The sequence below is a fragment of the Patiria miniata genome, unplaced genomic scaffold (assembly GCF_015706575.1).
Source record: "Patiria miniata isolate m_02_andy unplaced genomic scaffold, ASM1570657v1 HiC_scaffold_3, whole genome shotgun sequence".
Lineage (NCBI taxonomy): Eukaryota > Metazoa > Echinodermata > Asteroidea > Valvatida > Asterinidae > Patiria > Patiria miniata.
In genome coordinates, this window is record NW_024037069.1 from 23,817,942 (window position 1) to 23,837,055 (window position 19,114).

At 37.8% G+C, this 19,114-nt stretch overlaps 1 protein-coding gene across 5 annotated transcripts in view; it reads right to left on the bottom strand.

Annotated features, from left to right (window-relative positions):
• Positions 1-6,112: 6,112 nt before the first annotated feature.
• Positions 6,113-19,114, bottom strand: part of LOC119737269 (copine-8-like) — a 41,692-nt gene continuing 28,690 nt past the window's right edge. For all 5 annotated transcript variants that reach the window (XM_038211470.1, XM_038211472.1, XM_038211469.1 and 2 more), the window contains exons 16-18: positions 17,115-17,172; positions 9,693-9,766; positions 6,113-6,322 (exon numbers count right to left, since the gene is read on the bottom strand). In XM_038211470.1, the coding sequence (XP_038067398.1) occupies positions 6,131-6,322; positions 9,693-9,766; positions 17,115-17,172 (324 nt within the window). In that variant the 3' untranslated portion in view covers positions 6,113-6,130. The remainder of the gene's footprint in view (positions 6,323-9,692; positions 9,767-17,114; positions 17,173-19,114) is intronic.

The window sequence follows — 19,114 nt, forward strand, 5'->3', positions numbered from 1 at the left end:
ATCAATCATCAGCGCATACTAGGAACAAGTCTACAAACTTGAACTTGGCCCCCAATTCCTACCGAGTACTCTGTCACAGGTGTTACCTGTTGTAAATTGTCGCCAAAAAAATTCTAAAGAAAGTTGCTCGATCATTGCTTGCGCACCGGGTTTCATTCAGGGTCGTTCGGACAGATCCACCCAAGCCTTGATCTTTTATGAGTAATCAACAATTTTACTACACCATTTTTAAGTGAGCTTGCTCACAAGAACATCCTATAAAAGGAAAGGTTTACAAAGAGTAACTAAGCAGTTTTACAAAACCAAATTAATATTAAAGAAAACCAGTTGGTTTTCATTGTGAACTTTCGATTGAACAACATTTTAAAACACAATTGATCCGTTGTAACTCATCTTTTCATTAGCGATGTCCTTTGATGCATATTGTGGACCAGCTAATATGTTAAATCAATGGCATTTTCGGGGTGCCACGCTCCTTAAACACCAAAAATGTCTCGACGCTGAGCAAAAGCTGCTCTAATTTTATCTATAGCTTGCAATGGTGCTATATTGACCTATCGCCGTTTGCGAGATAGCCACACCTCTTACACAAGCCTATGAAGTTTTCCAAGTTAAGTTTTGTTTGTCTCAGATTTTGCGCGTTCCGCGTCCATACTGTATATCATGTAATTGGACAATATATCATAAGCTCCGTTCACGTGATTCTACCGCGACTGTTGAAATGAAGATGGTACACGCCTTAGGAAAAGACTACACCCGTGAGGAAGTTTCCCGTGAGGAAGGCCTCATTAAGTTGGACTAATCTTGTACGAGGAATACGATCGAATTTGCCCTGATCACTTAAACTTAAACGCTGGACAAGCTGTAGTATCCTGTCGGCAGTACACGTTTGGTAAATGGGTATACGTATATAGCATCACTCACTATAACTCGCCAAGTTAATTTCGTAATCTCTGACCGTTGACAATCCGGATGCCTCCACGTCCTTTGCGCTGATTAAGTCAACTCGTTGAATGAATGACCACTTCTATCGTTATCAATATCCGAAACGCGCTAACAGCATATCCTGCTCGAAGGCCTAACAAAATTCCAGATTAAAAATAAATAGTGTGGATGGGTGAATTAAAAATTATAAAGGAAAACGGTAAGACCCGAATTATGGAATGTTGGTATCGTTTAAAACCGTAACTGGCGGAGGCATGAACCTTCGTCAGAGGTCTTCACCCTTTAACACCCCCCCCCCCTCCCCATTGTTAGGACAAAAAGAACATTGCATTGTTTGAATTTATCATTAATAAACCCTCCCATCGAGAAGATGAGGCCCCTGGTGTAGTAGTACTTGTTTAACCTTCTCTAAATAATTCACGTTCCCTTCTGTAGGCCCTACTTTCTTACTTATTGTAACCTTTCAGTTGTACTTGTAATCCATTGTAACTTGAGATACAATCATCCCGAAACAGTAAACAAATATAATATGGTCTATAAGTATAATATTGCATCACGTCACAGACCGGTACGTCGCGCAATAATGGTTACGATCTTGTTTTGACAGGACTAGTACAGTGTCAATGACAGATACGTCATCAACCCGTACCGAATGGCATATAATTATTTATCCTCGAACTTGGCCCAATTCCATTTCCGGCAAGGGGGACTTACAGCCGATGACTTGGCTATTTTTAAAGGCATAGAGGATCACTTGCATTTATTCCAATAAAAGTACCCTACCGAATTATTATCAAAAAGCTGACTTGGATTAAAGATAGTACTGGTACTAAACACCTGTGCAAATATTCCATCTGGCTTGCTGTCATTTAGAAGAAATCAAGAAATGTAGGTGATTTCCAACCATCAGTCAAAAATTAACTGATTTTTGGAAATAAAGAGTGCTATTGATGAAAGCGTGAATCGTGATCAAATTCAAAAGGTTGTGCATGATTTTCACTGTTTTTTCAAAAAGAGTAATATCCATCGAGCTGAAAGTTCAACGGTTTAGCTTCGAACAGTTTTCGTTTGATTTTGAGTGGTTGTTTTATTGGAAACGTACAAAATGCATGAAAAAACAATTGATCCTCTAAGTATACGCCTTTTAACAACTGGGTCCCCGACTGGTCGAAACTGCCCCCCCCCCCAAAAAAAGGACCTAAATTATTTCCAAAAATGTCAAATTATGATACGCATCATGCCTCAATTGAAAATGGCGGGAATATACAGCTTGACAATCGACAATTTTCCGCCAGTAATCCGTATCGAAAAAACCCCGAGGGTTGCAGTGTTACAAAACTGATAATAGCGGTTATTTTTTTCACAAAACAGGCACACTGCTTCCAAAATATCCGTCCCGACCATTACTTTTATTTCCACGATTCTATATAAACAGTCCTTCAAATTTACATAACTATTATGATTAACAAGATGAGAGAATATTAAACCATTTTTTAAATACCGATTCAAAGTAATAAGGCAGCTTTATATAAGACTTTCCATATAATGTTGTCTCTTGACCCCATGCGCACGGGAAGCGGTCATGGCCGCGGCCGCTAATCCTCATTGGAATGCAGTTGCCAGCTGTGGTATGCCGTGGCACACGGCTAGTGGGTAGTTCCACAGCTGCTGCTTTTGTGCAGTCCCGCTACCACACAAAGGCTGTGCAGTCATGCGGGCCACTTGCTCTATGTGTGGAGGAATGTCCCCATTATAACCCGTGCTTAAGGGGTTAAGACTTAACATCTTGTATGTTGTATCCAGGAATTATTTCAAAATGGAAAGAAAAATGGATATTAAAAGTACAGAAACAGACATAACACAAGAAACGTGTGTTCTGTGATCGAACTTTTGTCAATGAAACTTGAAGCCATTTGATAAGTAAAAAGTAATGTATTTACAACAAAGATATAAAATTGTACAATTACAAATTCAATCTGAAAATACTTTTAACGTCTGATAAAAATATTGGAATAAATGATTTAAGCATATCTAGCCTCTTACTTATAAAAAAAACGACTTTTATAAATGACCAGAGACAATATTATTATTTTTTTAACCCAGACATTAGAAAATAAACAATTATTTACAAATTATTGTCGGATATGTACAAGTCTGTGAATTTGATACAGAATAATCAATGATGCACTATGCATTGTTCTGAAGCTTTTTAGTCTTGAAATGGGGTTTTAGCATACATTGTGCGGAAGAAACGAAACATGAACTTCAAATTTTCCACATCCAACTTAAAAAGAAAAATACCCCTTGAAAAAAAACTACACATGAAAATTTAATTATACATTATAAAAACAAAGATTACAAAACGTAAATGATCAATAAACCAATTGAGCAAATTAAGGCTAACTGATTTTAATAATATTTGTACAAAACGTTCCGCAAAAAATGTATCGGTGTGGTCGTATAAATACTCCTGTGGCCACTATGAATACTACTGTGGCCACCATGAATATTACTGTGGCCACAAGTTATATTTCTGTGGACATTATATATTTCCACTGTACCAATTAATTACTGTGACTATAGTCATTACTTTCGGCCATGACAATAGCCATAATATCAGGTAGTATGGCCACGGTATCACACCACAGTGGTCAATATTTTCACCTCCGTGGCCATAATGGTTATGTTATTGGTAAACTGATATTGATAACCGGTTATTGGTTAAAATGAAAAGTGTGAGACAATCTTGTCACTCAAATACAAGGGGGAGGGGAAAATGACGTAGTGATTGGTAGAATTTTTTTACAACGCCATGTGAACAATGCTAATGCTGTATCAAATACTGACCACAGTGACATGTCAAAAATGGAAAGGATGTGACTAGCTTTTAAGAAAACAAGTCTAGACTGCTTATCAGTGTCTTGTATCCTGACTGTCTTAAGTTGTATTTCCTGTATTACTAATAATACTTCATTAAAAACAGAACATTTTCCAAGTTGCTAAAGGGTGCTTCAAGGTCAACTGACTGAAGGCGAAATATTTTCCACGAGTATCTGAGACTACAAATATAATTCTAAAGACTGTTCTTGCGAGCACTTGGAATAGCAGTGTGGGAAAGCAGTGCCTTAAAGATGTGCAAAAAACCAAAGAATATTTTCAAAAGAAACAACCATTACTTGTATTAAACAAAAAACCTGCATAAAAGTTGCTCAATTTACCCCAGTATTCATAATTGCATTATTTTTTATAATTAAACTTTAATGCACTTGCATAATAAAAGCAATTTTAACAGAGATTCCAGTGTTTCATTCACAAAATTCTCCCCCAAAATTTTCCCCTAAAAAAATGCCTCTGGCAGTACATAAAGAAATAAAAATATAATTTCACTACATAACATACACCGGAAAGATTTTGTTATTGAATGTGATTCCTTTTCGGATGCAATACCAAATAAGAAGAGACTGCAAAATACATCAAATCAAAAAATAAACATTCATAACCGACATCTATATTACAAAAATATTTGAACACTGAACTGCTCTGGAATGCAAACACGGATAGAATATACCCTCCCACGTCCAGATTAAGAATGACCCTCATTATTCTCATCATGCCGTCAGTAAGGCCGTCAAAAAGGCCGTCGGATATTAACATGCCATGTGTGATATCCATTGTAATTCAGAAAATGTCCTTGCACTGATGAGGATTTTAGCAGTTGATGTCAAAAGGGGCAACACAAAAGGTGACACACATGGTCATAGCGCTTTAACGGTTATTAATGTGGGTTTGGCTAGGATTGTTATGTCAAGGTCGAAAGTGAGGACACAAAAGGGTGATGTATGTAGTAATACCACTTTAATTGTTATTATTGTACCATCAGCCAGGATTGTTTTAATGTCAAAAAGGACACTGCATAGGGTGACAGACACAGTAATATAACCTCAATTGTTGTTGATATTTGTTGGCCCGGAGTTGAGGTGAAAACAGTACAGTACATACTTAAAAGAACCTTAGTTTAGGCCCCCCAAAAAGTCTCCGGTTTCTGGTATGGAGCTTGCTCAAAAAGGTGGTGCGGCGATGCGGCTTTTTTTTTTTTAACCTGATTTTTTTGCTTCAAATGTCGGCTAATGACTGCAAATGGTGCCCGACTAAACTTAGTGCAAATATATGGGAGTCCAGAGAGGCCACATAAAGCTTATTCTCGACCATAACCCAATCTAAAAACACGTTAAAATTTTGCAGCAGCAGGATTCCAGTCAAACCAGTGAGTTTGGCGGTTGTGAGACATCATCTTTCATTGAAAAAAAAACTTTTTCATTTTGCCGACGCGCATGGCTACGGCGACGCGCGCGCATACCAGAAACCGGAGACTTTTTTTTTTTGGCCTTATTATCAATTAGGTGATTTTTGGTGATATCCACATCTAGAATTTGAATGGCGACACTTGACAGATGGAATAGGTCGAGCATTTTTGTACAAGCTGAGTTTCAAATTGATGTTATTGTCAGAAGGAATTAACTCTGAGGACCTGTCATCTAAAATTAACTCACAAATCTGCATAACATTTTATCCAAACATCTTCTTGCCAAACTAGCGATGTAAGCCATGTCCAAACATTGTCAAGGACTATGGCTCTCACTGCACTATGCCAATGCCAAAAACCAAAGTCATAGCCACATAATACCCAATTTGACATGGCTATAAGGTACTATTTGATACATCCTAGGCAATATCTACTATTATGCAGTTTTCTCTGAACTTACTAGATGGAAGAATTCTAAGTTAGAAAATACTCTGTATTCATAAGAAACTGAAATCTAAATCCGAGCTCACACATTTCGTGTTGAAAACATTGCAGAATAGTTTTGTTCACATACAAGTAATAAAAATGTACAAGAATCGACATGTTCCTCCTTCACCCAGATGCCATTTACATTATGTTGTTTACTCTAAACACTGTTGTATCCAAGAAGTACTTCAACACACCTCTTGGATGAGTGTTCAGGCACCAGGCTGACTGATACCTTTCTCACTTGGTTACCTCACTGTATAATGCGCAATCAGATAAATCTTGTTCCCTGACTCGCAGTACTCACCTCTTTCAAAGAAAAGACTGAACAATTTTCGGTTAAAAAGACAAAAAATTCTGCGCTTTTTTTTTGGGGGGGGGGGAGGGGGGCAGTTTTCAGCGGAGGACGCCTGTACTGAAGCTCTGGCGACTTGTAAGACTCGGCGAGGGGGGTGGGCGGGGCTTAATATTACGCATCTTCATATGGGACGTGATTTGTTCAGGAATCTCGGCGAGAACTTCCTTGGCGAGGCGAGCCTGGCTCACAACCACATTGTCTCCACCCTCAAAATCTCTGAACGGGACAAACTGTTGGCACAACAAACAATCATTAATTTCTGTACTGTTGAAAAATATTAACAAATAAATGGAGAATAACAATTTCTTCTTATTTAAATAATTAAATAATGTAGAACATCACACACTGCCCCTTTAACCCTAACCACCCCAACTCCATTAAAATCCATCCTCCCCATTTTGGTAGATTTTGGTGGACTTGGTCCAGAAGGCCTGCCGTGGCTAAATATTGATGGAGTATGATGGACTTGGGCCTAATGGCCTAAAGCAGTGCTAGGGGTATCCGATTGATTTTGCCTAGCTTCCTGTACTGCTATTGTGATAAAAGCCATGTGTAGCAAGTCCAAGAATGTCAACCAGTGCATCAGTGGTGGATTCCATTATGTCGTGTACATTTTTGCATTGGAAGTGTGGAGGAGTATTAGTTTTCTTTGTACTTTTTACTTTATTCCTAGTCTGTTTTCTAAATAGGAGTAGCACCCCTTCCCCTCTAGGTTAGTATCCCGACTCCTCTTGCCCCTTACACTGTTTACTTTAGAGAGGGTCACTGACCTTCCTTTGTTACGAGTTATGTGATCATTGAGCAGCAAGGGTCCTACTAAAGTGCGTCAACAAGCGTCAACAAGCCTCAACGGTCGTCAACGAGCATCAACAAATTTTGTATAGGATTTTGAACATTAAAAACAGCTTTATATGGTAGAAAAAGCGATAAAGAACATCTTCTTATTGACGATAAAAGTTGGCCGCCATCTTGTTTGGATGGCGCTGTGGACTTCGCGCATGCGTAGTATGGCTCTGTACACTTCACGCATGCGTAGTATGGTTAGCTACACATAAACAAGATGGCGGCCAACTTTTATCGACAAATTCGTCGTACATTTCGCGTTCAAAAAACAAGTTTTAAAATAATTTTAACTTTAATTGATATGCAGAAGATGTTCTTTATTGCTTTTTCTACCATATAAAGCTACTTTTAATGTTCAAAAGCATGTACAAAATTTGTTGATGCTCGTTGACGACCGTTGAGGCTTGTTGATGCTTGTTGACGCTTGTTGACGCGCTTTAGTAGGACCGAGCAGCAAGGCATGATGAAGTGGACACCTTTATTCACTAGCTCCCTTGCCACTTGTACAAAGCTGATGCCAGATTTCACCTCCTGCTTACCCATTCACTGGTGAGTCCTATTTTAAAATGTTTCTATGTCAACTATTGAAAGATGATCCTGTTGAAATGTTTTTTTTTTATTTCCTATGTGGTATGAGGATGTCCTGGAGGATGTCCTGAAGTTTGCCTAACTTTGCCACATCATGGTAACTTTGCTACATCATGATGACTTTAGTTTCACTTAAGCCAAAGTTTATGTAACTTCACTTGATTTAAAGATAAAGTTTAAGTTCTAGAGTAAGTTTTGCTTCATGAGTACAATGTAGTTAAAACCAATATACTGATTCCTGATCTTAGTTTTCTAAAAGTTTTAAGCTTTCCTTTGACTATTGTTTTTGTTTTTTGGCCAGTTTGAGTATTGTGTAAAAGAGACTTGAAGGACTTAAGGTTTCCTGGTTTCTCTGTGTTTTTATGTTTTTATAGGTTTCTTATTCCTGCATTTTGTTTAAACTTATTTTTTGCCTTTTTCAACAAGTTTTGTGTAGAGTATTGTACCGTACATTGTGTTGCATCATTTCTGAGACACCATGCTGCTTAGTCATACATACGTGACCTTATAAACTGAGATAAACTACTTCGAGTTGAACTTGCTATACTTAAAACGATGTCTGGACACTCGGAAGTTTTATTTTTACGACGGGCCTCCCGTGGTGAGCGACCGTTTTAACTTTTACCGTTTTAGCTAACACCGTGTCTGAACATGGGTCATGGCCACAGATTAGGCCTGTGAGGAGATACTTAATGAGTTCCATAGACCCTTGCAGTTTCTGTTGTTTATTGCATTTATTGCTACTTATTCCCTTGTTCACTGGCCAGGGTTTGTTTGTTTAAGCTTCCTGGCAGGGTGTATTATAAGTTAAATTCATGTGTTTTAAGGTTTTTTTTAAGGATTCATCAATGGTTAGAAAGTAGCAACTTCATATTTTTAATTGTATTTTCCTTGTTTCTTTAATTTTGCAGAACTTAAGAGGTGTTGTCATTTCGTGCCGCTAGAGTGACTCTCTATTGGTGTTGTGTTGGTGTTATCTATTATCTATACTTTTCTCTTTCTGTTCCTCTTCTTAATACCAAATTTATGTTTCTTGCTTTTGGAAACCAGTTGAAGTGAAATTTGAAGATAGGTTTTGAGTTTTGGATAAGTAAGTGTTCCCCTTTTAAAATAATTTGTTTGAGAAACTGAAATCTCCTTTTTTTGGTAAGTTTGATACTTAGCCAAAATTTGTTGAGTTTCATGTGAATAAAATATATTTTTTGTTGTTTGGAAATCAATTCCTGCTTCTGTCCCAGCTTCTTAAAAGTATTTCACGCCCAGTCATTTGAACCAGGACAATGTGCTCTCCCACGTGTGTTTAAAGGGAATGTACATCATTGACTTATGCTTTAATTTTCAGAAATGAACTATTTGAGGGGTTAGTATAATAGATCAAATTATTGTTACACTGACATGTTTGAAGTTTTGTTTTCGAAAATGCTGGAAAAACCAAGAAAAACAAAAATCTTCAAGTAGTCTGGTTCCCTGACTCCACTGAAGATGAAATGGATCAATTTACAGATGCCGGAAAATTGTACGCTAAGGGAACCAGTCTAGCTGACCTGCACCCATTCATGAACATAAAACCAATTAGCAAACAAAATTGGACTGAAAAAATGGTAAATTTGGAGCAGTAGTGAAAAATAGTTCCACCGTTGGAAATGTAAACAAAAATACAATTTTCTTGAAAATTACTGCACACCAGGTGCCATAATTTTACAGGATGCTTTAGACTGTCATTTACCAACATCCTGTAAGGTATTTCATAAAAACTTGGTCATTTTATTTTTCGATGTTTGCAAATGTTGTATTTTCCCATTAAGACAGTGTGCTATTTTTCCACGTTACAGAAGCACAGTGATTGATGGATTTTGATGGAATTGGTCCAGTTCCTAGTAAAAGACGCTAGACTGGTTCTATGGGATATTCCCACTACTCCATATTTTTTTTCTTTCATTTTTGGACCACCCAAAACCAAAAAGAAAACGAGGGATTATAATGTTTCACTGTGATGGAAAACAGTTGTTTAAGGTGTATAATTCATACATGTGCTTATACTGTAATTAAAGGGGGAAAAAAGGAAAGTTATAGTGCCCCCTGCCCTTCTTTGAAAATCATAATCCTAAGATTTCATAATTCTGCTGAGCAGGATTTGTTCGCTAAGCAGCTTTGGTTTCTTGTACTCACCTGTACGATGTCCCGTTCAGCAAACTGTCCTTTGGAAGACACTCTAACGTCATCACCATCCAACTCTTCCATTTCTAGAGGTAGATTAAATTTGGAAAAAAGTAGACACCGTGACATTTGAATCTTGAAGACACTTCCTCACAGTAAAAAAAAAAGAATTCGTTCTTAAAGGGGATATACAACATTTGTTTTTGCTGTAATTTACAGAAATTGATGGATTGGGGGGGGGTAGTATTTTATAGCAAATATTGTTACACTGACTTGTTGGAAGTTTTGTGTTTGTATATGCTTGAAAAACCAAGAAAAACAATCATGTTCCTGTGGTCTGGAATGGATCCCTGACCCCACGTAAGGTGAAACGGAGCAATTTATAGATATTTCGTCTGATATATCCGTAAATTTTATGTGACTCAGCGCGCCAGCCATTTGGCGCTGACTTAGAAATTGTGACGTCATTTAGAGCAGAAATTTTGCCAAGGCTGTTGATTTGTCGATGTATAGCTACCTAGTTTTTCTCAGACAACATTGGGTTACTGAAGACCTGATAGAAGACGCCTGCTGAATGATGAGTCAGAATCAGGAGGTCAAGATGCAGTGTTGTTCTGCATAATCTGCATGCATGTAATAGACGTGTGCCACGCATGCGTCTATTCCACACACTACAAAAAACCTAGTCTTGGCCCAAGACTGGATTTACATTAAGCCTCGTCGACGGTTCGCCTCATCGATAGCACCCTCCACCGTTGATATCGTTTGGCTGTGCTTGCCAGCGCGCGATATACAGACTGCACGTAGACACAAATTATCCAAATCCAGTCTTGGGGCCAAGACTTCAAAAACCCAGGAAATACAGTACAATATATATATTTTTCCCTCGTGATTAACAAAACTATATTCCCAGTATTATCATGGATCACATCACAACAAATAGGAAGCCAAATGTATGTTTTGCACTTTTTACAGTGCAGCCAAAAGCTGGCACGGCAAAAAATTGTTATAATCTTTTTATTGAATATTTCTTTTTGAATATGATATATTTTTCTATATGCAATAGAAAAAAACTATTTTTAATAACAAAAGTGCATTCTCAAAGTTAATTTCAAGGTCTTGCAAAACAAACCTTAAAAGAAGCTGGTAAATATGCCCAGCAATAATGCCATACATATACATGTATTACTTCTGCTTTGGGAGTGCTCGCGGTAACCACACCGACCCAATTGTTTTATGCCGGTCCGCGACCCTGATGACACATTTTGTCTTTCATGTATTCCCAACACCTTTTCACATCCTAACCTCTAGCATGAGTGGTAAGATTTCCGTTGTCCGTATTTTGTTTGTTGTCCTACTCCTACTGTGTGTAAAACGATAGCAAACCAAATGAGCTTTGCTAGATTGAGATATAATTCTGCAATTCTGGATTTCGAGTCCAGTAAGGAAACAATTCCTGACCCCAATTGATGTCTTGAATTTAGTGACCTTTGTGTTTTACTCAGAATATTGGTTGGAAAGCAGATCTGATGAGTTGACTAAACTTCCCAGGTCAACAGGTCGATGAATTGAAATCTCAATTATAGTACGTGTCAGTCAACAATCTTTTCAGAAAAATTCCACCCAGATATCGAAGGTTTCCTGGAGACAACTGGGGCCAAGTTTACGGACAAACACCATTGTATATTTTGAAGGCCGGGACACAAAATACGCCATGTCATGCACGATGGAATTGAATCGCGAGACTCAACGGAAAAGCAATGAAAAGGTTTCAAAATAGCACAGCATTATTCCGCTCAACCTGGTTTTCAGAGAATAAAATGTTGAAAGACAGAAGTCGCACAGGAAGCAACAAATCCAATCAACCCTTCTGAAATAAAAAAAGGACAAATTTCTAAACCTAAACCAAGCCAAAAAAACATGAATGATTCCTCTGTCATGCTTACTGCGAATATTAAAAACTTAAACTTCATTCTACCTTGCCTAGCGTAACCTGAAACCTTTAATTTCCTTCCTAACTATAATGGAAGTCTCAAGGATGCTTGTCCTAATGACGCTCATTCATTAGCTAGCAGATCCGTCTTGCGTGCGTCTCGGCAAGACCGTCGGCTCAAAATAGCTGGGCAACGGATGATGAGAACAGCACGGCAAATTTAGAAAAAGATTACTGCCTCGACAGCGAAAACATGATAAACTTGCTGGCTCTTATGTTCATTATAACCATCAGGAATGTGCCTTGTTGCTTACATTCGTACTGATCTGGGGAAAAAAATTGTGCATAGAACACAAAGGCATAGATCTTTTACATTATGGATGGAGTAGTAAGTTATTATTGCTGAATTGATGGAAAATTTCAAGCCCTAAACTATTTTACTTTTTGTGTGTGGACTATGACAAAATAGTTTTTATATTCTTTAAAGCTACAGTTCATCATTTGTAATTTGTGCATTTTGTTCGTTTGAAGCAACAAAAGTGTTCAAAATCTAATGAAGGATACTGAACAAGTAACCTGATGAAGTTTCAGCTCAGCTTCAGCTGTACGTTCCGAGAAAAACAGCATTCTAGGATCTCAATTTCAAATCAAAAGTTGCTGAATCATGTTTTGAATTGTTTTGAATTGCAGCTTTAAACGATGTCGCGCACTGATCCGACGAATTATAGCAACCGCGCGCGTGTGTGCCTCGTGCCAATGCTTGCGCGCGCTGCGCCGAATAACAAAACGAACTACTAATTTAAATTTTCCTACGGTGCGTCTTAAGACGCACCGTTGGAAAGGCCTTCTTTCATTGATTACTTCAAAATGATAGCTTGCCAGAAAGATTAATTTCACAGGGAGTTTAGTCCACTTACTATCTTTCAACCAAGTATGTTTTCCAACAATAATATGCCAGTTACTTTTTCGGATGGCTGCAAATGATGGACTATAGCTTTAAGGGCATCATGTCAATAAAGGACAATTCTGTATAGTGTCCGACCACATGATGTACATGTACAAGGTCGTTAAGGCGGTGGTACCTTAGATTGGTCTGTAATTGTTTTCTACTCATTAGATGTCACATTATTAGTGACGTATCACATTCACTTTTCCAACAGCAGCTCATTAATGTGTCTGACATGTACGTCTGAATTTACGGAATAAAGATGATGCAAGTAAACCAGAAATTTCCACTTTTCACAAGAAGAAAAAAAAATATCCATGGAGATCAATTAGCATTTCTCTGGCACCTTTCCAAATGTTTATTTTCAGACTGTAAACCAAACTATATTTTTCATGGGGGGGACCTTAGATGCCAGAAATCCTTAACATTTCTGGGAGTCATACTCCTACAGAATGATTGATAGCCGACAAATGCCTGAACACCATATGTAGGGCTGTTTATTTGCTTGGGAAATAAATCTAGATATGTGGTCAAAGTTTCAAGGGTTGATCAGGCAATTATAATACATATATCTGTCCACACAGTGGCATCATAAAAAAACCATTTCTGTTTGAATCAAAATTTAGGGCCACTTCTGTTTTTCAAAAAGAATATCGGGCAGAATTAGAGAGGGAGAGAGAATCATGCAATGGATCTTGACCATGATGGTGATGTCACAATGATGTTGCTATGGATCAACCAATCAGAGTGGAGTATTCATGTTCGCCAAAACGACCGATATCACAATGTTTATCATATTTTTTTTTTTTTGGGGGGGGGGTTCTTTTGTTGGATTCAGCAGGTTTAAAATTTAAGGAATAAAAACAAGGGACCAAAATTAACCTGACATGGTGTTGTATCTGCATCAGCTGTGTGCCTGGCTAAGCCTACTTTATGTGCTAAAAAGAAGTTTTCCTATAATATGGGTCTTTTTTGGTGGGGGGGGGTGTTTCAGATTCTGCGATCAAATAAATACACCTGTTTTTCTGACGAACAGCTGAGCTTTCTTGAAGAGAATTAGAAAAGCAACAAGGCTCTACGACTTCATGCCCTTGCTTGTAATACAAATAACAAACTGTCAATAACATTGTTTTTCCCAAACTTTTCTTTCAACAGAAAATCACAACTGCCGATAAATAACCAAGACTTTTTCTCATTCCCATAAAACAATCCAAGCATTGCCAGGATTGCATTGAATAGTGAGTTTTGGCAGCAGTCGCGTAACCAGGGTTTTGTTTACCCCTTACAACATAGAATTTTAGTCTCTCTCATAAATTCATTCAAGAGCGTTTTTTTTTTACGACACATAGTAAATTTTGAGCATTTTTGTAACATAAAATTGTGACTTAATTTCCTCAGTACTAACTCAGCAGCAATATGTACCGGTATGCAGAGGCGCATTGCCGAAACTGAAATTTGAACATGACCTCACGTCTGCTAACACCGGCCGCATTCATACAGTATGTATACAGATATACATGTAACATTTTTTTTCTGGATGCCGAAAGTGTCTAATAGCACAGAATGGCCAATCTGTGTGACTTTACGGAACACCTTCAATGAATTAATTTGCGCGGAAATGAGACTTGCTAAGTGCAAACACCACTGGAGTATCAGTATCGGTGTTGCAGAATGAGACGCATTAGTTCCCACAAGGAAGTAGTTTTGATGCTTTGTTTAGAGAAGTAATAATCATAATAATAATAACAATAACATGGATTTATACATGTAGTGCACATATCAACCAAAAAGGCTCTAATTATTACCTCTGCTCACCGGGCCAATGAAAACATTCCAAAATACATCTCAGCTTCCTTGTGGCTCAGATTTGCTGAAGCAGTAAGTCACATTTGTAATAAGAGCATTAACCCTCCTATGGAAACATACATTCTGTGCCAAGTTGTCCTTTCAGTCAAAATCAATCAAGTGACTGTTTTCAAAAGTTAAGAGTTCCCAGCCTACATAAAGCATGATTGACTGGCTGGGACTGTTCATGTACATGTACCTTGATGCAGCTATGCTTTGACTCTAGGTGATTAATATTAAACAGCTGTGCTTAAAACTTGCCTGTCTTTGTGACTGCATTTGACTAGTTACAGTGCTTGCTAGAAATATGATCTGACTGTTGATGACTAGACTGTGTAAAAGGCGTGGCAGGGAAGAGGACTGATTTTTGACTGTCTGTGATTATAAAACATCTTTAAGTTTATAACACGTCTTAAAGTGCACTGGGGGAAAAGTTTTTCCAAGCAATCATTTCCCAATCCTTGGCAAAATTTTGGACAACTGCTTAAAACAATATATCTGTGTGGTCTTTTGTGTTCCATGTTTATCAACACAATTCAGGTATGGTTTGGGCGACATAAGCCTCAGTCCACCACTCAGAATACCATGATGTATTGGGCAGTTCAACTCGTTGATAAGTAATTGAAAATGGCAATTTAATTCCCGTTTAAACAATGGGTCAAGTTACTGTGCAGTATGGCCACACATGAGGAGCTGCATGGACATAATGGTGTGTTCTTCAATAGTTTCAGAAAACTGTTGACGACATTTGTGAGCGGCTCCACAAAAAAGGGTATTATGTCGCAAAAAAGAGAAATGGAGTTATATACATGGTTGGAAAGCCCACAATGTAAGCTTTCATTTGGTATATAATTGAGCTCCATAGCCCCTCCCGTTCTGGAGATATGACGTATTTGCATATTAATTACTTCCTTAGAGTTCAAATTACACAACTGAGAAAACAGGCTTTGAAATAGCTGGCTTTGTTGAAGAACAACAGAACGATGCACACAAACGGTTGTTTTTTCCACTTTGTTCATCAAAATCAACATTTTTGGGAAGGAAATCTGAAACTGTAGGTATTAAAGATGTCATTCGAGACATAAAATGAAAATCACGTTTTGAAATTTTTTTCACCCTCTCAATGTTGAGCGGGCCGTTACACAATAATGCTAAGGGCGACTTAATACCCTTTTTTGTAGAGCCAGTTACATTTAAGGTCAAATGTTCACAGCGTAAACAACATTCGTCTGTGGAAAGTTGGCAACAGGCCAGGAACTCATATCAACTTGCAATAAACATTAAATCAGACTTTAAATACAATCAAGATTTTTCAGTATAGGGGCATGATTTGATATCTTCAGACAAAAAAAATGGTTTCAAAAATCACAAAAATCTTCAATTTGAAGTCTTGAGCACTACCTAATATTTAAATTCCTTCTTTTAGCCCCTGATAAAATTATGTCCCTGCTTTCCTTAAATTCCTTTAGTGAAATGTTACTCTTTCCAAAGATTTGTTTATATTTTTGCAAAAGAAATCCTTACCTCCTGAATCCTTAACTTCTGAAATGGTAGTTAAACATCAATTACACTTGAATAGGTTTCCTTTGTAAACTAATATACAAATAATGAATGTTTATGAGTGCAATAGTAAGAATAATTTCATGAGCTGACAGATTTGCCTCGTGGAATGGAACATTCCATCTGTCACCGAATGAAAATTATTCTTTCCATTGCAAAAATGTGAAACATTCAGTATTTGTTTTATACAACATTTCAATAAATTCTTTTCATCTGATTGGTCAGACCCATCAATCGGGTGTCTGTGCAATGTAACTTCTATTTATCGTGGAATATAACTTCTAATTTGTGGTGCGGCCGGGCCGTTAGTTGGGATGAATAATTCAATGAAAGACCCACCACTCAGATGACAGGGATTTATTCAGGCGTTGTATAAAAAAAAGTCCCTCACCCCTAAAAAATTGGTCAAGAACATTTTTGACAAAACCCTAAATTGTATAGCTGTGGTCACAAAAATACCTTCACGTTCTTGTTGTCAAATTTAAGGATTCATAATTTCCACGTCTATTTGAAGTCGGGTCACCAAAATTGATCGGGAAACAACATGAAACCAGGCTGAACCGGTTTCAGGCAGATTTCAGGAATTTAAACAGGGCATCCACCACCTGTGCCTGTTTATGAACAGACAGCAAATGTCATCACAGCTTGAACTCATTGATTTAAGCGGGGAAAAAAAAGAAGAAAAAAGGAAGGAAGACTTTTGCTCTAACGGGTCACAACAATGGCATGGGAAGCAAAGGACGGCATTTTTCTCGCTAAGATTGTTTATTTATGAGAAACAGGTGTTCTGCTGATTGAAGAAGACTAACACGTGAAAATACAAACAAACAAAAAGAAAACAAAAATGCAATTCTGGACCCAAAGGAGGGTATTATAAAATGTTAGGGGAGGTCATAAATTTAACATGATTTTGGAATATTGCGGGGCTTCTGTAGTTTCATAAATCTTTAATATCTTTATAAAAAAGGGCATTTTTTAATGGAATTTGAAAGAATTTTAGCGAGAAGGAAACCCATGCTTGCCTCTTGAGCTTTTGGTTTTTTTTTCTGACTGATGAAATAGGAAATAGTGCCGAGGAAATAATGATCTGGAATTCTAAAAGGAAAAAAAATGTTGAGTTTTGAAGAAAAAAAAAAGTTGGTTTACTTACTGGTGAAATCTTCTTTCCCGACACCGACAATAATGATGGACATGGGTAGTTTTGCAGCCTAAAACACAAACAAACAAATAAGTTCAGTGCGTTGTAAATATCTTTACCTAATACTTTTATCATCTCTTGCTGCTGCTTTTATCATCTCTTGCTGTGGAACAGTTTTGTCACAATGACTTGCACCACTCACGCCGTATGAATGGAAAGTACAGTCGAGTCTCATTATAACAAACTCATTCGGACCTAGCCAAATTGTTTGTTGTATCAGAATTTTGTATTAAGAGGAACATCAGTCCTATTCATTGTGCACATAAATGCACAGTCGGGACCAAGGCTTCTAGTTTGTTATAACCAGAATTTTGTATTAACAGAGTTTGTACTAACGAGAGTCGACTGTACTCATATAGAACACCTAGCTTCAATAAAGATTGCCTGAAGTTCTCACTGTACCCAAGATCTATCCCAGAGTGGAATCTTATCCCAGAAGATATCCGCTCCACACCAGACCTGAATGTCTTCAAGTCAGCCTTGGACGACATCAATGTTAGGAATCTGGTTAGCCACGCCAACTTCAGAATCTAAGCTCGCATGCCACATTTGACCACTGTACCCAGATAGGCCAACAGGGCGTTGTGTAGAGTATACCAGCAGAAGCAGAAGCAGAACAAGGATGATCCAGGGTCTATATCGCCTTGGAAACTGAAACTCAGCAGTGTTTTTTTTTGGGGGGGGAAGGAATTTTTTTCTGGATATGCCAAAAAATACCTGTGAAGGGGGCTCCATCAGAGCAGCCTGAAATGGCTGATTGACACAAATTTGCTTTTTTTCCCACACAAAAAAAAGAGTGGGTTTCAAAGTGTCAACAGCAGGACTATTTTAAGGGGTGATCAACTTTGAATGGAAATTTCTCCTAAAAGTCATCAGTTAACACCCCGAAAATTGAAAAGAAAATGAAAGATGATGAAATAAGCTTTAATTTGATGTATGTCTCAAACACCTTGGAGATTTATGAGTAGTTTCCCCAAATTTCTGAAGTGGGAGCATTTATCATCGGGGTCAATGGAAGTTTATTTACTGGTCTGCAACCATAGACAAAATCGGACTCTGTTACTCCTTAGAAAAATAGGCCTACCAAAATGCGCGCACCTCGTCTATAAAGATCGCGTGTGGCAAGCGCATGGGCCTGGCACACCGTAAAAATGGCTTCCCATTCAGTTCGGTGAATTATATTTTCTAATAACCAAATGTAAAACAAATTAAAATTTCCCCCCAAATGTTATAAACTACCTTAACATTCACATTTTCACTTGATCTTTGAACGTATCCCAAATCAAATGTGTAAATTTTGTTCCCTGCTTGCACATATGTGGTGCGATCAAGCTAAATGAGTCGTTTGTCGACCCTGGTTAATTTTTTTTTACAGACTTGAAAAGGGCACAATCTCAGTATTACTGCTGTGAAAACCGCAAGCTGGTACCATCTTTAGTTCAACAATTATGGAAGTCGGAACACCAAGAAATGTGATGAAGTGCTGCGATGAAGTGGTCCTATTTTGGCCTGAATCTCCAAATGAAACTTCCCGACAAACGACTCATTTAGCCTGATCGCATCACATGTATGTACGTGCTTTGTCAACATGTATATCACACAGCATGAGAGAAACTCATGCTACATGTGAACCAGGTCATTTTCAATGTACATATTCAAGGTAGATTAAGCACACACATATTTCTTTTTGTTGTTGGGGGGCCTTGGGTAGGCAACAATCATTCATGTGTGGTTTGAAGCAATTCTATGGATACTGCATGTGTTAGGTTCAAGGCAAAGCGAAAGTGTGTGGGTGGGCCTGGGAAAACAAAATGTATTGATGAACATATATTTTGTTGCAGATTCCCATGGGTGTAACCCTTTAGCGTACACACTTTTCTCATACATACAATGCTGTATGCCTCAAGCTTTTCCTTAAAAGGAATATACAACATTTGCAAACATCGAAAAAT